Here is a 24,712-nt window from a genome sequence, read left to right on the forward strand (position 1 = left end):
ACGCTTGCTCCTGGGGAGGAAAGCTATGGCAAATCTAGACAGCATCCTAAAAAGCAGAGACATCACCCTGCCAACAAAAGTGCGTTTAGTCAAGGCTATGGTATTCCCAGTTGCAATGTATGGCTGCGAAAGTTGGACCATAAGGAAGGCCGAGCGTCAAAGAATTGAGGCTTTTGAACTCTGGTGCTGGAGAAGACTCTTGCGAGTCCCTTGGACTGCAAGGCGAACAAACCGGTCAGTCCTAGAGGAGATCAACCCTGACTGCTCTTTAGAAGGCCAGATCCTGAAGATGAAACTCAAATACTTTGGCCACCTCATGAGAAGGAAGGACTCCCTGGAGAAGAGCCTAATGCTGGGAGCGATCGAGGGCAAAAGAAGAAGGGGACGACAGAGAATGAGGTGGCTGGATGGAGTCACTGAAGCAGTAGGTGAAAACTTAAATGGACTCCGGGGAATGGTAGAGGACAGGAAGGCCTGGAGGATCATTGTCCATGGGGTCGCGATGGGTCGGACACGACTTCGCACATAACAACAACAATTGATTTACAAACATGCTTTAAAACTATTTCTAAGTCTTCACACCTGCCTACAATTGACGTACATAGTTGATACATCCTGATAATAATGGTGCTAGTGGTTACTTCCTTTAGGTACCATCCTCTTTTCTCTTTGAGATACAGAACTATAAAAAAACAAGAGTCATCACATCAGAATCACAAGATGTCATAGTCCCACTGGATACCGCATTGGTCAGACCCCACCTGGAGTGCTGTGTGCAGTTCTGGAGGCCTCACTTCAAAAACAAAGTGGACAAAATTGAGAGGATACAGTGGAGAGTGACAAGGATGATCCGGGGCCCAAGCATTATGAGGAAAAGCTGAAGGACTTGGGAATGTTCAGCCTGGAGGAGGTTGAGAAGGGACATGATTGCTGTCTTTAAGTATCTGAAAGGTGGTCCCTTACAGGAGGTCAGGGAAAGGTTCCTGTTGGCAGCAGAGGATAGGACCCACAGTAATGGGTTTAAACTATGTGTATATCATCAGGAAAAATATTTCACAGTATTTCAGCAGTGGAATCAGCTGCCTAAGGAGGTGGGGAGCTCCCCTCAATGGAAGACTTCAAGCAGTGCCTGGACAGATATCAGGGATGTTTTAGGCTGATCCTTTGTTGAGCAGGGGGTGGACTAGATGGCCTATCTGGCCCCTTCCAACTGTAAGCACTGCTTTAAAGGGGCAGTGGAAAAATGGATTTTGGCACTATTTTGTGGCTCAGCACAATGGCGAGTGCTGGACAAATACTCAGATCTGCAATAGTCAAATGTGAGCCGGTGGCCTTGCTCTCATGCAGACACAGAATCCCACCGCCTGAACAAACGAGTCGGGCCTGGCTCAGTGAGTAGTATTGTAAATAGTTTATTCAATCATATGTCATGAACAGATCAGAAAAGTAACATGAACCGCTTTTATAAAACGCCTATAATATTGCTAAGAAGCAGGTCTATTACTAGATAAAATATTTTAGAGAACATGCCAAAATCACAGCCCATTGGTTCATATTTAAATCCTTTTCAGTACAGGTTTAATGTTTGTGCAGTTGTCTCTCATTAAATTATATGGCCCCCGATTCTATCTCAATCATCTTCCGGCAGAAGAAAAAGGTGCCACCATCTTGGCATGTTCTCCTTAGTATGTCGAGTGTACATTTCTGTAAATCAAGAGAGCAGTTGGCAGTTGTTTAAAATAAATTTTCTGTACATAGGTAAGCAACATAGTAACTTTTGAGCCCCAAACTGTCCATTTAGTTAAATATAAAAAACAAAACAAAACTATAAGTTAAAATAACATTCAGATTGTATAGCACAGGCTGATGTATTTTTAAACAATATTTACAATATTACCCAGGGGCTACAGTGGGAATTAAAGAGAAGTGTAAAAACCATAAAAAAGCACCAATTCTGTAGCAAAATATCTGTACATTTAAAAACAGATTATCATATAACTACACATTATCAAAGGAATATGGAACGTTTACCAGTGGTTCACATAAGCACGACGTAAAAAGGAAAAACTCAGTGGTTAAATACTATACAATATTTTTTTACAATTAACATAGTGATGCAGTGCTACCAGGGAAAGTAAGCTGCAAGCAAGATGTCGTGAGTCCAGGTTTTGACTTCAGAATAAATCAAGTGCCCTGCAGTTGTAGCAACATACTAATCTGTAGCGGCTACGATTAGTAGCTAAAAGGATTTTAAGTGTTCTGATGACTTTTAACATTTCAGATAGAAGCCCAGAAGGAAATGTGTACATGTAAATGGTGTGCAACCAGGACCGGAGGGGAATGTGCAGACCTCTTGAGAAAAAAAAACTGATGACAAATGATACTGAATTGCACATTTCTGCGCATGCAGTTTATGCGCTCTGTTCCTGTCAGCCACGTTAAAGTGAGAGAATGCAGACAGTAAAACTATGATTTGGGGAAAGTGTGTCCTAATTGGCTTAACAGGGCACTGGATTTCCACTGCTCCAGCAAGTGAAAAATTGACAGTTGTGGTCCTCGGGAATTCTAATACTGATTATTGAGGCGTTAATATCTTAGTGCTAATTAATAAATAAGAGTTACCCCAAAACTGCCTCTACTTGAAGAACGTCATAATACAGTTCCATAGATCGCCCTTTCGGTTGCTGTCTGCACTGTTAGGAATTTTGAGTGATGCACCTGGCTTGTTTCTTTACCCTTCTATGTATAATGGGCACAGTCTGACCCCAGGCAGTATGCATTTGATATGAACCTCATATTACCTATTTACAGCAGAAGACAAAGACTTGGTTATCCCAATTAAGCGTAACCCTTTGGAAGCTGCAGGTGCGTCCAAGATTCTGTTTTATGAACACTTCCCACAGCCTTAAGACAAGTGAAAGGTTGAAAGGATACTATTTATTTTATTGGGTTCCCCCCTATACATACAACAAGCCCTTACGTATGCATATATCTAGGTATGCATATATAAAGCTAATGTGCCGCTGAAGAGGAAAATAACGCCTTTAGGCCGTCCAGGAATGTACTAAAAACCATGTAAAAAGTCCACAGTAGTATTATCTATATACAACTGGTCACGAAAGTTAAGGAGGCCTCTTGGAGACCTTGCATTTAAATTGTATGCAACAACAACAACAAAAATACAACATGTATTTTACATTTTGGTTAAGAATACTGAACAAATGTATTGGTGTAAAAAGAAACCCAATCCAACAATGTCCTATTGCTTTGATTAATTTGAACAGGTACTTCAAAATTTAGGCACTTGGTAGCTACAGTTGAGTAGAGAGCTCATCTATCTTTCCCACCCCACCCCACCCCACCCCCTCTGCATTTTCCTATGCATTTTCTGGCGTTAGTGAGCCCTTCAGAAGGAAAGTTAATGTACTGTGGTCAAGGCCGTAATTAAAATGGTAGTGTGCATAATAGTTCCCATGGCAAAAGTATCAGTCTTCCCCCACTTTCTACTTTACACGTGCGGGCCTCCCCCGTTCAGTTCACATGGCTATTTCGGCACCGTTGAGATTACGCAAGTTCTGGTCATCGAAACGGCGCCTCACGCTTCTCCTCACCGCATCGGCTCGTCTGTAGGGCTGGTTTCTAAGATCTGTGGAGTTCAAAACATGGCAAGATCAGAAGCACGTTGATCTCGGGACCTGGAGCTAGACAAGAAGAAGAATCCCGCTGGTAGCCAATCAAAGCAGCTTGTAGCAAAAGAAGGAAAAGAGATGTTTTGGGGAGAGCGACGCTCCTGGCACTGACTTGGCATTCACTAAATGCTAACAATAAAGGTCCTTGTGTGTAATTTCTACAAGGACGGCTACATTATCCTTCAGGGACAGCGGGCAGCACTGCGGCAGCAGGTACAATAAAGCATCAATGTGGTGGATGATGGCTTGCCTACAAGTCCCCCATCTCAAATTGTTCCTGCATGGCATAAAGCTATAGTAAGTTCCTCCCTGGCATGAAGCCACTTCCCATATAAAGAAGGGGGGGTGGGGGGTGTCAGTCATCTCACATGAAGCTTCTCCCATCAAGGACTGTACATTGTGTCACCACAATTCAGTTTCTATTTCTTGTTTATCCTAAATGAGAATTAAAAGGAACGCATGGATGGTTTTTAATGTGGGGGCACAGCAAGATCAGGCACTAGCATGGTCAGCTATGCTAAGCCATGTCCCCTTGAAGGTTGGGATTCACTCAAGGTCCCCACCCACCTCCTTTAAGTGTCTTTCTTGCATCCAAGGCGACAAGAGTTTACTGTTTAGCATGGGATGCAAGCCAGGCTAAGGTTTTGTAGAAGGCAGCCCAACAGCTGGCTCAAGTGTTTAGAGAAGTCATTACAGCAAACAGGAAGTACTCCTCCTAACCTTAATTTCTCCCATTCCAAGCCCCCTAACCTTGAGAGACTTCACTTTTGAGAATTTTGAGAACATAAAATGGCTCTCGCAGGCAAATGGTAACCATCATAAAATGGCGGCCATAGGGGCTGAAATAAGTCAAAATACCTAGTGGTTCAAACCAAACATCTTCCTTTGAAGGAGGCAGCTGTTTCTAAACAGGTGTTCCCTGAAGACACAAAGATGACATCTCTCAGGCTCTTCAGAAACACCTCCTGCCCCAGTTAAGTAGATGAAATGCAGGATTGCCTCTTTGCGTTGAAGGAGGAGGAAGTAAGCACTAGAAAGCACTACGATGCCCACAGACACTACACTGCAAAGCAGGGGGGGGCCGAATTATGGCTTTCCAGATATCCATGGCCTACAATTTCCATGAGTTTCCATGAATTTCCTACACTGGATCACTCTAAACCAGGGCTGACCAAATTGGCTCTACAGATGTCCATGGAATACAATTACCATTACCCCCTGGCAGCAAGTGTGGTCACAGGGCTCATGGGAATTGTAGTCCATGGACATCTGAAGAGACACAGCCCCCCCCCCCATTCTAAACCATTAGAAGAGTTGGTTCTTATATGCTGCTTTTCTCTACCCGAAAGAGTCTCAAAGCGGCTCACATTCACCTTCCCTTTCCTCTCCCCACAAGCTCCCTGTGAGGTGGGTGAGGTTGAGAAAGCCCTGATATTACCGCCTGGTCAGAACAGCTTTCTCAGTGCTGTGGCAAGCCCAAGGCCACCCAGCTGGCTGCAAGTGGGGGAGTGCAGAACTGAACCCAGCACGCCAGATTAGAAGTCCGCCCTCCTAACCACTTCACCAAACTTAGTACTTTCGTGACACTAAGATGTCCAGACAGCATCAACCTGCCCATCCACCCACAGTTGTAAGTAACTCACGTCATCTTAATAGCAGAACAGCCAAACGTATGAAAAAAACACTGGGTAAATGACTACAATAACACTATAAACTGATTGGGGAGATGCTCTTTGAGGTTGGCTCCCACAGCATGACTACCCTGCCCTGGGGATCAACAATGCTAATTCCTGGTTTAATAGGTATGAATAAGCAAAGCCTAGCCTGTTCCTGTCTGTCTATGTTCCTTCCCTGTCAGTGCTTTGTGTGTTCAAACCTCCAGTTCTGTAGGGATTAAAATGGTGGACTAGAAATGGGGAGGCTTGGGTTCAAGGACTCATTCTGCCCTGAAGGTCACTGTGTTGCCTTGGGCAGGTCACGCCCTTTCAACCTAACCTATCTCAGGGGGATTTTCTGAGGATAAAATGAAATACTAAAGAATAGGCCACCCTGGGTTACTTGGAAAAACAGGTGAGAGGAAAATGGAAGAACGAACTAGGGACAATGGAGGGAAAGGAAGCCCAACAACATTTTAGTAACCCTAGGTATGATGGCGGCGATGATGGAGCTTAGGGCTCTGCGCTGCTTCTGTTTATTAGGGGTGTTGTGAACACCCATTTTGTTGTCTGGCCCCAGTTCCACTGGGGATCTCACCCAAATTCCGTAAGGGCTGCTAAGATAGACAAGCAATAATATCTCCCTCTTATCCAGGTGGGTTTTGAAGCCGGCCAAGATTGAGAATCGGAGAAGTGAGGGAGACGAAGGCCCACCGCACTCAGCGTGACCTCAGACTTGTGTACCGGAGGCCCCTGGCTCAACAATATCCGAGCTTGGAGAGTGAACTGGCATGAGGCAGCAGGAGCCATAACAGAGGCAAACCCCCCAGAATTAGGACGGTATGTGGTCATGGATCCATTGCCCAAACCACTCCTTCCCCCTCTCTATGCACAGGTCTATGCGCAGAGGTGATTCACCCCCCAGAACTGTGAGGATGTGGGGTGGGAAACAGCAACTACCATCCACCGGAGCCTGAGAAAAATACCTTGTCCCCTGTCCCAGGCTCTCGGAGCCCGACAGTACCTAGGCCCAACACAGCAATACCTAACAGTGCACTAACTTCTCCCACCTGTAAGCAACCAAAGAACATACCAGTGCTGTCTTCTCCCCCCACCACAAAGCTAGATCTGGGGTGGAGAACTGTGGTGGAACCTCATTTCATGCTCCCCTCTCTCCCAGGCTATTTCCTGTCTGGGCTTTGAGTGTAACAGGGAGGGGAACGCACATCAACTTGATCTTTTTGGGGAGCCATTTACAAGATTTATCTTGTATCCCAGTAAGAATGGAGATAAGGAGAGGACCAAGCCAAGGGAAAAGTGAAGAGCTGGAAACAGTGCTCCCAGTGCTGCCACAAACTTTGGCCTTTAGCCAACAGACATATCAGAAACTCATCACATTCTAGGGTCTTTCTAGGACCCAGAGTGAGAGTGAGGACAGGCAGACAAGAACTTGCTCATTCTTCAGTCTTTTCCATTGAGTTCTATGCAAAAAAGTCTAGTCTATACAGTATAAGGCATAACAGAAAAGAGGCCTTCATCCTAGACCGTGTTAGTGGAATAGGCAGTCCTCCATGAATTGCAATGTGAATTCTCCCATGTAAGTGAATTGTTGATGTTCCCTCTCATGGAAAAAATCAAGCACTGTGGAGTGTGGTGACAAAACCTAGCCCAACCATGCTCTCTACTGCACATACCCTCTCCTCTCCCACACGTGTGCAGACCGCTTGTCATAATGGGAATAATTCATTAGCTATCTTTTTATATGGATGAATTTTCTTTGCTTGTTGTCACTTGATCGTACTGGGAATGACTGCCCCTAAAAGAAGGTGATCAGAGGCTTGATTCCTTCCATCCATTGGCACAGATATTTCTTGTGCTCCCTCCCTCACCAGTTCCTTTCAACCCCAAGAAAGTTGATTCCCAGACGTGATCCAGAAATTCCCATCCAGAGGGAGAGGGAATCCATCTGCCATGTCTCCGTGACTCACTCTCTGCCTGGTGTTGCCCCTTTTGCTCCTGACACAAGGATCATGGCCTTCTGTTGACAGATGGCCGGATCCACCCCAAAGAGCAGCAGCAATAGGGTCCCCAGAACCCCCCACCAGATACGTTGCAAGGCAATCTCCAGTTCAGTCAATCGGTTAAGCAGGAGTTAATGTTAAAATGGTTATGATCATATAGCTAACAGTTCATGGTTAACAGTTTAAACCAGGGGTAGTCAAACTGTGGCCCTCCAGATGTCCATGGACTACAGCGCTGGCAGGGGCTCATGGGACTTGTAGTCCATGGACATCTGGAGGGCCGCAGTTTGACTACCCCTGGTTTAAAGGTTTAATGTTGTTGATGCGAGTTGCTAAGTTCAGTTCCTGGGAGTACTGTATCTTGTGTTGTAATGGAACTGTAACCCATTAAGAGCTGCAGGGGGGGGGGCGGTATAAAAATGTAATAAATAAAAACAAAAAATAAGAGATGGACACTAGATGTAGATTGAGCAAAGAGGTTGCTAAGTGATCAGTTCCCCCAGGTGACAACTCAGCTGGCTAAGTTTTGTGCCGCTGCCATAAAAATCCGATGCTCTAAAGTAGCATAATTTTAAGTTCTATTTTATGATCTGTTTTAAATTGTATTATCTTAAATTACCATATTATTTTGGTCTTTTATGTATTGACTTCATAGAACTTGGTCTGAACGACTGTAATAAAGTTTGATTGATTGATTGATTGATTGTGACACTAACTTTGGGTGCTTCTCTCTCCTTTCAGTACCGCAGGGACCTAAAGCACAGGGGAGGTTTACTGTGTCTGCCAGGTGAATAAGATCTGAGCTGAGATTCTCTACCATTCCTGTGACGTGTATTAAAATCCTGGGCCTGGTCAGAGGCTCTTCTGACAGGCAGGGGAATCTCAGGAACATTTGTGTCAGGAGCAAAAAGGACTGGGCTGAGCTTCTGGTTCCCTTCCTGGTGCAGGTATTTAAGCCTGGCTGTGGCTTGCAGTCCAGAGAAAGCGTGAGATCAGGGCCCCGTGAAACCTGAAAACAGTCCTGCAGAGCCAGCAAGACAGAGCTCTTCCATCAGGCCTACAGTTGAGGCCAGAAATAACATCTAGAAATGCTGGCCTCCCTGCCTAAAATCCACCAAATGAACTAAACCCTGTAAAAATGTATCCCCTACCCCCCCACCCCCTTGACTGATAATCTTTGGAAAGAAAAGGTGGCTTTTACATGGATTTAATTTCTAAATTCAATTAAAAAAAAACCTAAATGTTTAATTTTATGTGACGCTTTATCTGTGTTTTAATATTGGGACATAAGAATAAACATAAACAGCACATTAATGAAATATTTACTGGAAATGGGCAGCCAGGAAGTTTGTGGCTTGGCATTGTGGTCACTTTGCACACTCAAGAACCGACAATGAAGCTAACCCATATCCTCCATGTGAAAAGGACACACTGAAGACCGGAAGACCAACTCCCTTCTAGCACGTTCCTATGTCTGCGAAAGGGCTGTGTTGTGTAGCAGCTTATGTGGTGCACAGAGAGAGGAGGAAGCTAAGTAAAAAGTGATGCTTGCCAGCTTTGTGTCTCCTCCACCACCGGTGTGTTAGAAGCAATCCTTACCCTCGAGTGAACATTTGGAAATTTAGTGATATTATTCTTCTTTAGGGCTAAACAGAAAACAAACAAACACAGAATGTTGGTTAAGTTTTTAAAAAATGGGATGGGACGTGAAGAGCAAATCAATTCAGTGCCCCAAAAGCAAAATAATAATTAAAAAAAAAATACACAGCAAGTAAAACAAGAGCAGGAGTTAAAGGAGGCCCAGGCTGCAAGAAGGGGTTAAAAAGAGGAAGGAGAGGGACAGAGGAGAGCCCCCCCCCCCCCCAGGCACTTAGTCAGGAAACTCCAAGCTGCTTTGAATATTGGCTCCAAGAGGACTGGACAGCAATTAACTTGAAAGAGCAGACGGAAGTCGAGCGAGTCGCAGTCAGCATTCAAAGTTTAAATCAAACAAAAATAAAGAAAAGAAAGAAAAAGAAATGGTCCCCACTAAAATATACTGCACAGATAGGAAATGAAACATGGTTTCCTTTAAGAGTCCCGAATCAAATCAAGGGCACATGCAGTGTTAAACACACGCCCCTTTTTACAGGTCACGCCGCAAGATATCGATAGATCCAGTTCCATAGCAATAGCTCAGAATGTCTGCAATGGTGAGGCCAATGTGAGCGCTTGCTATCCTCTGAGCCGCTCGTCTTGAGTCTTCCCATCGCATGTCACCACCTAATATCCATGCAGGTTTCCTCAGACCTCAGTCCAGAAGCCAAGGTGTGCTGTGGCTTCTCTTTGTGCCCAATTGCTTCCCCATAATTAAGGAAGACCGGACTGCTGAGAGGCCTAGAGTCATCCCAACGAGTTGTTCCTATGTGGCTCTAAGAAGATTTCCCATTAAGTTAGCATGGAACTGAACCTACCGTGAATGTGGACACGAGAGCACTTAGGGGTGACTTGCTTTATGCCTGGTCTGACATGCAATCATGAACATGCAAGGAACAGTTAGAATGGCTGATGTGGAAATGCACTGGCAGATCACAGAAAAGAAGATGGCGCCTTTCTCGCATGCCACAAAGGAAAGCCCACCACGGTTCAGCCCCACGCATGCACGCTAGTCCCCCTTCCAGAGATGAACAGGATTCGTGCAGGACAGACCAATTCACAAAAAGAGGAGGGGATACAGAAATGAACGAGTGAACCATCTGTAACATTTTATCATTACAACCCAGGAGGGGGGGGGGAAATGTTTTGCAAATTATGTGGGCTGCACAATGGCCACTGGCCTAAGAGGCGTTTCTGTGACTTTCCACACTTGTTGTTCTGCGGCGCGTAGCCCATAGACCAGTGGTGCCTCGGAAACACACAAGTTGTTGTGAAGTGTCACATGCTTACAGAGGGAAGCAAAAGGTTACTGGCAGATGAGGGCGTGCAATGAGGTGACGCAATGGAACACACAACTCCAAGGACAGGGCAGACATCACAGATCCATTCCACAGCCACAGAGCCTTACACAAGATCCATAGCAAACGGAGAAAAGTCAAAAACCTACAGCAACCTTTTTGTTTTAGGAGTGAAAGAGGAATAGTTTAGTAATGGAATTCCTCTGTGAGGACAGGTTCGCAGAAAAACCGAGAGCCACGCTTGGCCGTTCGAGCGGTAAAGGGCACAGTCTTCAGCACTGCATGGAAAATAACAGCCAAACAAGACAGAACATGATAAGAAGCAGAGATCTAATGCCATTAGTACATGGTTAGTGCTTTGTGAAAGACACCTAGAATGGCCGGCCGGTCATTTAACCACAATGGGATTTGGTCAACTGGGCAACTGTCAGAACTAGGTCTGGAAGAAAGTAACGGGGGGGGGGGGGTTGTATTTTAAACAAAGGCACAGATTTGCATGGTTTTATCTAAATCACAGGTTTCTTTCAGGTAGGGAGTTTAGTCACTCTTTTGACTGAGTCTTCCAAGACTCTAGGAAAAAGAAGCTACACAACTACAAAGGGCCCTTGGGAATACTGCATTGGGAGAAACTCACAGAGGGCACATCCAGAGAGCTCTGTCACCCTAGATCAGCCTTTCTCAACTTTTTTAGCATTGAGAAACCCCTGAAATATTCTTCAGGCTTCAAGAAACCCCAGGAACACAATGGTGCTGAAGATGGTTGGGAAGCACAGCTGTGTCCATGCCCACCTGGGGCTCCTCCTCCCCTACCCTTCCCTTCCAGGCCCATCATTGGCCATGGGGGGGGGGGCTCAGCATGACCATATGTAGTCATATCACCTATATTAATTCTCCCACCCATTCGGGAAACCCTTCAAGGGCTGTCAAGAAACCCCAGGGTTTCATGAAACCCTATCCTAGATGAACAAGGCTTTAGTTATGGTATGCAAGGATGGCTTTGAAATAAATTTTTAAAAATCCTTGTCTTTGGTACTCTTATATTAGTTTACGTATTCGGAAATTAGCTCCTGCATACGAAATAGATGGGGAAACGCAATCATGGCTGCTGATGGTCCCCGGTGTGCTCTGTATTAGAGCCACAGGCTGAAATCAGGCTTCAGGTCATAACAACCTGCCCATGACACATCTGCTAAACCAGGGTTAGTCAACCAGTAGTCCTCCAGATGTCCATGGACTACAATTCCCATGAGCCCCTGCCAGCATTTTCTGGCAGGGGCTCATGGGAATTGTAGTCCATGGACATCTGGAGGACCACAGGTTGACTACCCCTGTGCTAAGCATCAGGCCCAGCCACTGTTCCCCGACTGGGTTTCAACCGTGGACTGCAGAAAGGGACGAGCCATTCATCTGCAGGAGAACGAGCTGCCAGCTCGGAAGTCCTGAATCATTAAGACGTCTGAACAGAATGATGTTGTCCTTTGTTACGGCTTCGGTGTCACAACGAATTACAGTTAGTAGCATTTTGCGGAAAACACGAGCTTGGGAAGAGAAGGTTAAGCGCTAGTGATTTCCCACGTGGCTCAATCATATTCTACAGGTAACGCATGCGTCCTTAGCGCAGATAGCTCTCCGTTGTCAGTGGCTTTAGTCATGCCAGCATGCCAGGATGCAGAATAACACCAACCACATTTCACCGAGGTCTCTGCTACTGAAAAGGCCTGGATGGACAAGCAGGTGAGATACTGGGCTGGGTTTGTCAAATGACGGGGGCACCTGATTATCCCGGTTCATAAAGGGTTGTGGAGCTTGGGCAGAACGGTTGGGCGGCAAACGCTATCGAAAGAGACCTCTCGACCAGCCTCTCTTTTTACCTGTAATGATATCTTCAATGGCTCCGTCTTTCCCCTCGTACACATGTCTGTTGTCCTTGACTTGGCGCCGTCTTAGCTCCGCAATCAGCTCTTGCTGCTGCCGCTTTGTTTTATGAGAAGGAGACTGGAAGGGAAGAGAACAGGGTCACAAAGGTCGGCAAAGAGAGCCTCTCTGCGCGGCAGAGGCCAATGGAGATCACAGGGACTGGACAAAAAAGGCTACTAGTCTACCTTTAAAGTCATTTTTAACATGGAACATGGCCTGTGAATAAGGATCGCTTAGAAAAGCATGGGTCCTGCGTGAAAATCAATGGCACAGATGAAACTTTTAAGAAGTAAAAGGTGAAGAATGGCTCTGGCTTTTGAGATGCATGCTTTGATGGCATTTGGGGGTCCAGACCATTCATCACCCCCTAAGGGATATTTCTGTAGTCCTGCACAGAGTCTTCCACAGGGAAATAGAACTTCCAACAACTGTCTTTGAGAGGAAACAACTTGGAAGCAATTCACCAGGTGCGTTGCTGCTACGGCCTCCCTCCACAGCCTGGGTCAACTGGCCAGCGCCAACCCAGTCCATCATACCAATGCCACCCGTTCATTTATCCCAGGAAAAGCCGCCTACCTTTTGGTCTTGCTGCTCTAGCAGCGCTTCCTGCTCCAGCAGCTTTTCCATCAGTGCCTGTTCTTGCTTTTTTCTCAGCTCGTTCTCCTCTTCTGCTTGCTGTTGATGGGGTTGAAGAAAGAAACACCCCCGTTACAGCTAGGATCAACAGGAGAGTCGTGGATAAGAGCGTCGTGGATAAGAGCGGCAGCCTCTAATCTGGAGAACCGAGTTCGGCTCCCCGATCCTCCACATGCAGCCAGCTGGGCGACCTTGTGCCAGTTCTCTCAGAGCTCTTAGCCACAGCCTACCTCACAGGGTTGATGTACCCTAATCCATTCTATCCCAAAACCAGAATGGCTCACCAGCCCTTTCGGGCTGTCGCCCAGTTCCTCCTCCTCCTCCTCCCCCTCCCTGACCAGCCCTGATCTACAGCCCTCAGTGGCCACTGTTCCTAAAAATGGTGGCCAAGATCTTGTGGTGTTTTGGTGTGAGGTCTCATTTCTTTTACAGTGCTTCTGCAAGCACAAGTAATGCTGTTCTTTTTACGGAGGGGGGGGGGAGAGTGATTTTAAATTCCTGCCTCCATTAAAAAAAAAAAAACTGGCGTTTCCCTCAGGTCTGTAGAAAAACAATGTTCCAGCAATGAAGACCAGCAAGTGCCCTTGTGCCACTTACTCTCTGCCTCACAGGAGGAAAACCAGGGAGGGAGAAGCTATGTATACCACTCTTAAGGTGCTTAGGGAAGGCCACAGTTAGGTAAGCAGACCAGCCACTCTTCTACAAATGGACAGAAAACAGTCAAACACAGGCTGTCTCAACCAGGGTTTTCTGAAGCGGATGGGGAAGGGGAGGGGCCCCAGGTGGGCGTGTCCACAGCTATACTTCCCAGCCATATTCTGCATGACTGCCCAACCTCTGGGGTTTCTCAAAGCCTGGAAAATGTTTCAGGGGTTTCTCAGTGTTAATAAAGTTGAGAAAGGATTTTCTAATGTTGCTTTCAATGTCCTTCAGAACAAGCAGTGGGATCTCCGTCAACAAAATGCCTCTGAGGAACCTGATGCTTAATTGTGGTCAAAGTGCAGCTCCTGACTGAGGAATCCATTAATCCTCATTTTGACGATCCCAATATAAATCTTACTGCTCCTCCTGCATCACCAAACGAGCACACCACGAAAAGAAAGGGACGGTTCAGAATTATTGTAACAGAAGAAGAAGAACCTATCCCGGGCTATATTCAACAATTTAACAATAAATACAAATAAACGTTTCTTATCTCTTCTTATATTTTTTCTTATATTTTTATGTGTATAAGCACAACCAGAACGGCCTCTAGATTACACCGTTTTCAATTTTGTTTTCCTCAGTGGTTGTCCTTCTTTAAATTATATTATATATATGTGGCCTTTGGCTCTCTGGTTTGGGGAGGTCTGTTCAAAAGACTCATCTTTTGAACAGACCTCCCCAAACCAGAGAGCCAAAGGCCACATATATATAATATAATTTAAAGAAGGACAACCACTGAGGAAAACAAAATTGAAAACGGTGTAATCTAGAGGCCGTTCTGGTTGTGCTTATACACATAAAAATATAAGAAAAAATATAAGAAGAGATAAGAAACGTTTATTTGTATTTATTGTTAAATTGTTGAATATAGCCCGGGATAGGTTCTTCTTCTTCTGTCACCAAACGAGCGGCAAGGAGTCTACTTCTTTTTTGCATACTTGACGGGCGGAGACTGCTTGACCACAAAATAAGAGCTCGTATGGAGAGTCAGACCCAAGTTCAAATCCTCACTGTGCCAGGGCAGCTTGGCCTAGTGACACACCGCCAGCCCAACATGTCTCACGGGGTTATTGTGAGGATAACACAGAGAAGGGGAGAACGCTGGAAGCCACTTTGCATCTCCAGTGGGAACAACAGTGCGGTATGAATGAAGTAAATATAAATCACGTATTTTTTAAATGCAGATTTGGTTAGAAAGGCTGAACCACATTCATAAGAATAATACAAAAAGCAGATTAAAACGTATGTTTACTTTGTAAGCCTTCACAAATCGTACAAAGACAGGGAAGAAGACCGACGGGGGTGTCGTCTTGGGGTTTTCTCCAAAGTACTTCACAGCATCATCAAAGGCATCCTGCAAAAGGGAGACCTTTTTCATTTGGTATGAAAACAGAGTCTAACGCTACAGGCAGAGCTCAAATACTACTTAACGTATGCAAAACAAAAGAACAAGAACAGAGATGACACATCCTGATAGCATCTTTCAGGGGAGTGGTTAGGTTTAGAGCAGGGGCAGTCAACCTGTGGTCCTCCAGATGTTCATGAACTACAATTCCCATGAGCCCCTACCAGCGTTTGCTGGTTTAGAGGGAGCGTGTGGTTCAGAGCAGAGTTTGGGACATGGCTAGGAAAAGCAACGGGATGTATAAATCGTTTGTACATTATATGATATGCAATAGTATGTTAAGGATTTATATTGGGCTGTCTCTATAGAATGTATCACAGCTGCTTGGCTTTCTCTAGCATTCATGGAGTGCGTGGGAAGTGTAGACTGGTGTGGCCAGGACAGGAAGTGTAGAGGCTACCTTAAACTGGATCAAACACAGGCATCTGCTGGATGTTTCCTGGCTCCAAACTCATCTTGAATCCAGAGAACGAGGTTAGATTCCGTGCTCCTCCTCAACATGCCGCCAGCTGTATGACCTTGAGCTAGTCATAGTACCCTTAGAGCTGTTCTCACACAACAGTTCTCTTAGCACTCTCTCAGTCCCACCTACCTCACAAGGAAGCTGTTGTGGAGAAAGGACGGGAAAGGTGTTTGTAATCCGTTCTGGGACTCCTTCAGGTAGTGAAAAGTGGGGTATAAAAAACCAGCTCTTCTTCTTTACTGTATCTAAATATCTCACATCCAGACCTGGTTTCCATTGAGGTCAGCTATGCAGTTTCTCTGAAATCATGGTGTGAAGTCTGTGAAAGTTAATGAGATCAGGCCTTAATAAGGCCACATATTTATCATTGTCAGAATTAACTGCCTGTGAATGTGTGGCTGGGGAACGTCACTGGACCTGACAAATACACAAAAATATTTAGATGCACCTGCTGGCCAGCTGTACGCTGTTGCCTGTGAAGGAAACCTGGTTGTCATGTTAAAAGTGAAGCCATTCCAACAGTGCTATCCTAAGAACACTTTCCTGGGAATAAGCCTTGCTGGAAGGACCTGAGTGGGATTCTGAGTAGACCTGCTGAGTATTGTGCTTTTAGTGGCAGGGGATGACCGTGGAAGCTACAGGAATGCAAATTAGTACAGCAAACATGAAAACAGCTTAGAGCAAACTCATGTTTCTTGGTATCACTGTAGCTTGAAAAGGCTACAGATTCCTTCATTTCCAGATCCTGAAAGCTTCAAACATCATCATCAATCATCATCATCGATTTTATTTGTTACCCACTCTTTCTCATTGGGCTCAGAGTGGGGTACATCAAAATAAAACACATACATACAGAATAATGACAGACATAAATGCATGCAGCAAATAATTAAAAATCTAAAACATCTAAAAACAGTTCCATTCAAAATTGCCTGTTCTACAGTTTAACAGCAACGAAGGAGGTGAGGGGCAGAGGAGTCTTACCCGCCCCAAATGGGGCTTTTGACAGGGAGGCCAGCTCAACTCAGTGATGTGATAGGCCTCAACCATAGGCTAGTGGAACAGCTCTGTTTTACAAGCCCTGCCTAACTGTTCAAGGTCCCCCAGGGCTCTGATCTCCTTTGGAAGAACGTACTAGCAGGCTGCAGCCAGGGCCAAAAACTTTACATACATACATACATACATACATACATACATACATACATACATACATACATACATACATACAACTTTAATAAGAGCTGAGCTATGTGAAATACCTGGGATATTTTTGCATCATCCTGTAACTTTTTAAGTTTCCCTTCGTTGTTCTGAATGAATTCCTTTAGCATGGTGTTGTGGTCATGCATGGTATACTCGCGTTTTGTTAAATCCAGACCTCTTTGGAGTTCTTTGACATCCAACAGAACATTTTCAAGGGATACTAAAAAAAGAAAAAAAGAAAAAGAAATACACTTAAGCACAAACTTTCCCTATTGGATTCTTACATTTCAGCGTAAAGGATCTCCTCTAGCAAATCTGGGAAACGTGTCCCACGTAGCCCAGAGTTTAATGAGAGACAGATATCCTGTCTCCCTCATATCTTCATCCCACCTTATCTTCAATGAGCCCTCCCCTGCTGCTGTAAAAACATTCAAGTGCCAGCATCCTAGGTGCCATGCTCTCAGCTTTCCGCCGAGAGCTCTCAGCTTTCCGCAGGGCCTGCAAAACGGAGCTCTTCCGCCAGGTCTATGGTTGAGGTCAGTACTACTTCTAGTAGATCAGATGGGGTTCCCCCTTGGAAGATAGGCTTCCACACCGGTCCATTGGCATGGTTGGTTGTCAAACCTTGGCTGTTAGTGGGGGCTGTCAAGATAGTGCGTTATTATTTTCACCATATGATTTTTGTATTTTTCTGTAATTTTACTATTGTTCAGCATTTTATATGTAACCCACCATGAGCCAACCTGTCTGGAAGTGGTGGCCAATAAATCCAACAATAGTAACAAAAATAATTTTTAAAAAGCCATCTAAATTTATGCAATAGCAGGCTAGAAGGTTTAGAGCTAAACTAAATAACTTTCCCTGCAGCTGCACAGCTTCTATAGGGAACAGTATTTTAAAAATCATCAGGAGACAGTTTCTGCTTGGCAGTACGGAATGGGGGATGGGAAGGACTTTTGTCTCCCCCTGTGCCATTTTACTGAGCTGAGATACCCTAGGCCTGGACTATTCCAAGCATGAAGACTATTCACTGGCAATCTTCAAACAAAGGTTGGATGCACACTTTTCTTGGATGCTTTAGGATGCTTTGGGCTGATCCTGCACTGAGCAGGGGGTTGGACTAGATGGCCTGTGTGGCCCCTTCCAACTCTATGATTCTATGATTCTATGATTCTATGTGCAGCTCCCAAGTTATGGAAATAATTCCTTGCTGGGGCCATTGTGATTCAGAAAACTCCTGCCAGTGGAGGGAGAGGGGGCTTCATTCTGAGTTGAATGAGGCTCCTGTTGGTTTAAAAAGCCAACAGGAGCCTCATTCAAGTCAGAACGAAGCCCCATAGCTGCTGTGTGGAGAAAGTTAGTTGGGTCCAGGAAATTCCACTCCGACTCACAAAAAAAACATATAGTGTTATTAGGCCCTTAGGCAAGACTGAGAGCAAAGAAAAGTGACTGGAATGGATAATTAGGAGAAGGGATACATCAAATTACAATAGGAGGCAGGCTAATGTTTTGCTAGTCCAGCTACAGGAATGGACTTCTAACCACGTATATCTCCAGTGTACAAAAGCATACCATAATATATTATGGAAACTTCATATTATGGAAAGTTCACATGTAACTAGAAAAAGCCATGAGCAACAAAACAGTAATGCCACCATGCCGGTTTAACGATGAGGTGGGAGTCAAAGAAATGGGTATGAAGTAGGGTCTAAGGAAACAGGGTGGTCACTAGACAGGAGGAAGGCAACCAAAGCTGAACGATTATCCGGAAATCATAGGGAAACAATGTAAAATGATGACTCCCTTGTGGCAGGTTTGACTGATCTTATATAAATAAATACCCCTTTTAAAACTACTAACTGGGCATGTCCATTTATTGTTGCAGTAAGATAAGCATGGAAAGAGAACTATGGACTCGTTACCTGCAGCAGCTTTCTCCACATAATGAAGTTCGTTGTAAAAAAGTGATACTTGCTGGTACTTCTCCTTCACAACATTTGATATATAGTGCAAAAGGGTTTGTTTCCTGTCTGTTGATTTTGTGTCTAATAGCTGAAAACCAAGAGGCAAAAGAGACGTATGAGATTAGACGGCATCAACAAACAGAGAGTTAAGTCCTGGATCGAATCAACAGTCAACAGAAAGCACATGGAGTTTCTCAGCATCTACCTCACACCCTAAACCAGTGGTTCTCAACCTTCCTAATGCCACGACCCTTTAATACAGTTCCTCGTGCTGTGGTGAACCCCAACCATAAAATTATGCAAGTGTTCTTTCACAGAAATTAAACCGAAACTGAGCAATGGCATGAAGATCCATTGTTCATGATTTTATACAATTTTTTTTTCTGGGGTTTTTCAGTTCAGTTCTGCCTCTTCTCCCACCAAGCCAATCTCGCTCTTTTCTGCCTGCAGGAGGAGCGGCAAGAGTGGCGGTGCCCCCCACCCCCGGCCAAGCTGCTCGCCCTGCCGCGACCCCTGTGAAAGGGTCGTTTGACCCCCAAAGGGGTCCCGACCCCCAGGTTGAGAACCACTGCCCTAAGCATAGATAATTCCCAAAGTTACAGGATCCCGGTGAACAACCAGTTCCTAGTGTACCAGTGTACCTAGCATACTTGGTGCCCAGGGTGGATAGTTTTTTAACACCACCCCCCTTTTTGCCATCAAGTGACAACTGATTTATGGAGCCCCTTGTAAGGGTTTTCAAGGCAAGAGATATTTAGAGGTGGTCTGGCATTGGCTGCCTCCAAGTCAGCTCTGCTTCGCTTCTGAGATCTGATGAAAATTAAATGTAAGCAAATTTTGTTGGTATGGGGGGAAAAGAGGACAACTAAGTAATCCTAAGATTACTGCATATATTGGTATAACACCGAGGTTTCCTGTGACTATATTTTTAAACAAATAAAGGGCTTTGTAAAAAGAAGACAGTGCTTCACAGGGGAACAATCTGAACCACTTTTCTAAGTTGATCTTCCAAAAGGTTTTCAAAGTTAATGAGGGCCATTGAGATTTTAAAAAAAACAATCTAGCAACTGTTCTTAAAGGTATTCATTATACCTTGGCAATAACTGTTCATTCGAGTCACTGGATGCATCACTTATTTCACCCAGCATGTCACCCTCCTATTGTTTTAAAGCATATGAACTGCCACATTTTTTGTCTTCAAGAAATGGATATAACAAAAAGCTGGCAAAAAATATAGGAATACTCAAGAAATGTTCTCGAAACTTAAGCCAGTCTGCAATTCACACTGTTCTCCTTGAGACTCCAGCCTGCCAGGCAAAATGGCAAGGAAGAGAAGATGAGCTAGGGGAAGATTATGAAGTTTTAGTGCCTGGAATTCCCCTCCAGTTCAAACGCTTGTTGGCTTTCCTCACCAGTTCATCTCTCATCTGCTAGAACTAGGTAGCCATGGCAACTGGTGTGGGGAGAGCTTTACCAGCAGTGGGAGAGGCCTACACCAGGGTATCAGCATTGTCACTGACAACACAGGAAAAAACCTCTACAGTAGAAGCCATTTTTACTATAGCGTTTTTGCCCACATACCAGAGCTTCCCTGAATCAATTATGTTGCTGCACTGCTGTCAATGAAACCCAGATCCTGGTCCAGGCCTCCCATGCTGCTGGTAAGTCCCCTTGTCGGACAACTGATTAGTTTGGGGGGGGGATCCCTTGCCCCAGTGGAGGGGATGGCAACCCTAGATAGAACCACTCCATCCCTTTTACCTTAGGACAGACTGGCAGTACTGGGGACAGGATGGGACAGTCTGGCAATGACCATTTAGGTGTCAATAGCTGTGGCTTGGATTTAAGAATTGGTAACAAATACTATAATTTATTTTATTTATTTATTTAGATTTCTATACCACCCATTTCTTTGCAGCTCTGGGCGGTTTACACAGAACATTATAATCCAGTAGTATTAAGAAAGAGCAACCAAAATCTGCTCAGGAGCCCCCGCTCCAAAGAGGTAAAACTGGCCTTGACCATGCCCAGGGCTTTTTTAGCCTTGGCCCCAATCTGCTGGAACGCTATACCTGTAAAGAGCAGGGCCCTCCAGGATCTTAAATAATTTTGGAGAGCTCTTCCGCCAGGCCAGGAAATAATTTCAAGATGCCAACCTCTCTGCCTGAGAACCCACGTGCCAATGAAACATCCCTCCAGGCTCTGGACAACTCTCCATAAGATACAAATTTTCAGGAGGAGGCAGCTGACCAGGGAAGTGTAAAAACAGAATTGTTGTTGTAACAACTAGGATGCTACCTCAGAAGTATACCTGAGCAAACAAAAGGACCCCCGTTGTAACTATATGTTTTATTTCAGCGACTTTTGGAGTCATCCTAGGTTGAAAAGCACAGAAGAAATAAAATCAATCAATCAAATTTCTGAAGGCGTGTGAATGAACAACTATGGGCAATCTTTAGATGAAACTGTGTGCGGGTGAATCAGTTTGGAGAGGGTTTGTTTTCCTACTTACCAGATCTAAACTCTGTAGTTTAAACCCATAAACTGCTCCTCTTTTACTGCTGTTCATATAGTTACCAAGAGCCAAGATTATCTGCAGAAATCACAGGAAACACAATAAGCATGAGCAAATTGTACACGGGATTGTGATGGAAATGGAAAGGCTAGTCTGTCTGAAAGGGCAGCCACCGAACATCAACTTTAACCAATATTTTAAAAGAGAGAGAGAAAGAGAAGATAAATTATACTTACTTCTAATATTTTCTTGAGCTTCTGAGATGATTTTATCGAGACAGATGCCGCAATTATTGCATGGAGTTGCTAAAGACAAACACAACAAAGTAAAGTGAATATCGGTAAAACCTAAAACTGGAAGTGCAAGAGAGCTGTTGTCATGAAGGCCATATCTCAGGGAAGAATATAACAGTGCAGCCTGGAGTACATTTATCTCACTTTCCATTTTCCCAACTGACCTCCTGGATTGGATTGTGACTGATTTTTAAACTAGGGTTGCAGGACACATGTGGCTTAACAGTGCAGTTGAGAGATTAATAGGCAGAATTTCAGATAAAGCATTTTCTCTGGCTAACTGGAAGATCCATTATGTTCAAGGTTCTAGCACAGAGGTGGCCAAACTGGCTCTCCAGATGTCCATGGACTAAATTACCATAAACCGTTGTCATGGGGGCTCACGGTAATTATAATCCATAGCCATCTGGAGAGCCACAAAAGTTTGGCCACCTCTGTTCTTGGGCTTGTGACTTCTGAGTCTATGCAGACTACCCAGAAGTATTGGTTCCCTCTTCTATCATTTGAGGTGCCTATATGCAGGAATTACATTCATTACAATTGCTATATAACTTCATGATTCATCATTGCTGTTCTTCTCTTTACATGACCTTCTCCTTCTTACAAACTACCAATGAATGAGAAATGTGTATGAAATATGGGAAAGGACCCCCTAGGACAGTCTTTCTCAACTTCTTTACCCCTGAGAAACTCCCGGAACATTCCTCAGATTTTGAGAAACCCCAAATGTGGTGAAGCACACCCAGAAGCACAATCCCTAGCATTCCAACCCAAGTTCCATGTTGAGGAAGTTCCAAGCTCCGCATCTCACTCACTGGAGTCAGCATCTGGATGCTTTCTGCAAAGTTGCCAACGAACGCCATAATGGTCATCTTTTGCAAAAGCCTCTCAATCTTGCTGAACTGCATCATGAACCGGTCTTCATCCGACAGATTCTCAAGGGGTTTTCTCTCCCGCTCGTAGAGCCTCAGCATTTTCACTTCATTTTCAGTGGGTAAGAACCTCATCAGACACTCAACAAAATCGACTGGCAAGGTCTTCAGATCGAATCTATCCAATACAAAAAACACGCACATGCACACAAAACCACCAATTTAAAATGGATAATTACAAAAAGGGAGTGGCCAGAAGTCATTAACCACAAGAGTTTGTTTCAACAGGCCTAGCTAGAAAACATGATGCTCTGGTCAGCCAGAGGTTCCCAAATCACTGCAAATCACAAAAGATGTACTCTGTCCCTGCCAGAAGGGGCTCATGGGAAGTGTAGTCCATGGGCATCTGGAGAGCCACAGTTTGGCCACCCCTGCCCTAGATAGTAATCACCTCTAAGGTTTTAGAAATTCCTGGTGATTTAGAGGACGAGTCCCGAGAAAGTGGGGTGAGGGAGAGGAGGCACCTCCCCAGGGTAGAATATTATACACTCCATCTTTCAAAGTAGCCATTTTCTCCAGGGAAATAATCTCTCAAGTGTGGCGATCAATTATAATCCTGGCAGTTCTCCAGGCCCCACCTGGGTGTTGGCAGCCCTAATCACACTCCCTGCTGATGCTGTGCTGTGTGTTTCATGTAGCTGACATACGGCTACTAGGGAGTGCCAAGGCCAATCAAAGGATACTGGAAAATACTGCAAGCCACGCACTCTCCTAGCCAGTATTTCTGAATGAGTTTCCCAACACAGACAAAAATTGATCATGGCGGCCTCCCCCCCCCCCCCCCGAATCCTTCTTGCTTTAATAACAAAGAAAAAAAATCAGGACTGGCTCTTTGCCTCAGAGACAGATGCTTTATTGTAAAAGCCAATGAACACTATGAAGGTTGTAGGCAGGTGCCATGAGGCCCACAGCCGCCCCAGTTGGGGAATCACCGAAAGATATAGTCCCAGGACTATGAAACAATTACCACCAAAGATCCTCCTCTTGAAAGAAATGCAAAGCCCATTTATTCAGGATGACTTCTGCAAGCTAGACAAAAAAAACCTCTCCGTGTTTGTTCTACAGAACTGTTTTAAGTGTCACAGTTTCCAGGCTTATTAGAACTGATTTACCGTCTTGTTAGTTACTTTTTAGGTTGAATGTTCAGCGTAGCTGCCTATCCTTTCCTTTTAAAACGTAAATCACACACACACACACACACACACACAATACCACCTACATTTTACTGAGAACACTTGGATTGAATTCAAACCCTAAAGGAAAAGAAACTAGCCCTCTCTTGCTCCAGTAATAGCTGATATGTTTATTTTAGGATGGTATTTAGATGGCTGCTAGGAATGCAAGCATTAAATAACAAGAATCTTTGCAGAAATATACGTATGACATTCCTCAGAAAACCACCCACTGGGCTGGACAGTACAGTGATATATGGCTCAACCCTTAAGCATACTGATGGAGAACTCAACACCACCGTGTCCAGCAGGGCTTATTCTCAGGTAAATGAGCAAAGGACAGCAATTACAGGCTGATGATCCATTGGTGTCTGTGACCACTGGTGACTGTGAGAAGTGGGAGGAAATGTTCCATATCCCCTCTAGCTGTAGAAATATTACTGGCAAGTAATCCAAGAAAGCACCACGTTAAAGAAACCTTTGACTTACGCTTGAATAGCTTTGCAAATTTCATCCGCAGTCTTCCCAGCTTTTCTTAAGGTGATGGCAAGATTTTTTGCCCTGTTTGCTTCCAATAGCGTGACTTTGTTCGATCCTTTTTGAGTTATTTGCTTGCTTGTAGAAAGATCAATGGCTGGGCCCTGGGCTTTTGTCTTGAATATTTCTTCAAATTCATCCACATTTAAATCCTTAAAAAAAGAAAAAGTAAGCATGAACAATCCAGTTCTCTGCACTGAATCAAACTATTCCTTAAAATTCCATGTGAAATCACCACAAGCCTTGTTTAACTCTAGCAGCTAGACAATGAGCATTCACACGCTCTCATTATAAGAGAGGAACCCACAAACGGAAGCATGGTATATTTGGCTCATACCTCTAAGATCCTTTCGTCATCAATTTCATTGAAGACGGTTCCATTAATCTGATTGGGCTTTAGAGCCACCCAGTTAAACACCGGCATGCGGAATTTTGTCTTAATTGGCTTCTTGATTTTCACAGCTTTAAAGAAACAGAAAGGGCCGTTACAAACTCTGAAACAGCTCATAAATGTCTACAGACCAAACAGCAGGTTTAGGACACGGTGCGTCAATGCTGGCAGTTTGGCAAAAGCTAAACACTTTAAAACACCTAAAAAGTCTGAGCTATGTCAGCATGGGGGAATGGGGGAGGGGAAAAAGAGAGTTATCTTTATTTCAGTAGGTTTATGCC

General features: G+C 44.5%; 1 protein-coding gene across 9 annotated transcripts in view; it reads right to left on the minus strand.

Moving 5' to 3' along the window:
• Positions 1-1,396: 1,396 nt before the first annotated feature.
• The window catches only part of FMNL2 (formin like 2), a 254,925-nt gene continuing 231,609 nt past the window's right edge, over positions 1,397-24,712 (minus strand). For 2 of the 9 annotated variants that reach the window (XM_077320026.1, XM_077320029.1), the window contains 12 exons: positions 24,378-24,502; positions 23,993-24,192; positions 22,215-22,449; positions 21,343-21,411; positions 21,104-21,184; positions 18,550-18,679; positions 16,684-16,847; positions 14,809-14,910; positions 12,792-12,890; positions 12,170-12,293; positions 8,965-9,011; positions 1,397-3,646 (listed from right to left, as the gene is read on the minus strand). In XM_077320026.1, coding sequence (XP_077176141.1) covers positions 3,608-3,646; positions 8,965-9,011; positions 12,170-12,293; positions 12,792-12,890; positions 14,809-14,910; positions 16,684-16,847; positions 18,550-18,679; positions 21,104-21,184; positions 21,343-21,411; positions 22,215-22,449; positions 23,993-24,192; positions 24,378-24,502 — 1,415 coding nt within the window. In that variant the 3' untranslated portion in view covers positions 1,397-3,607. Of the gene's footprint in view, positions 3,647-8,917; positions 9,012-10,447; positions 10,577-12,169; positions 12,294-12,791; positions 12,891-14,808; positions 14,911-16,683; positions 16,848-18,549; positions 18,680-21,103; positions 21,185-21,342; positions 21,412-22,214; positions 22,450-23,992; positions 24,193-24,377; positions 24,503-24,712 lie in introns of all 9 variants that reach the window. The other 7 variants (XM_077320022.1, XM_077320028.1, XM_077320027.1 and 4 more) reach the window with 4 other exon arrangements.

The sequence above is a fragment of the Paroedura picta genome, chromosome 2, assembly GCF_049243985.1.
Source record: "Paroedura picta isolate Pp20150507F chromosome 2, Ppicta_v3.0, whole genome shotgun sequence".
Lineage (NCBI taxonomy): Eukaryota > Metazoa > Chordata > Lepidosauria > Squamata > Gekkonidae > Paroedura > Paroedura picta.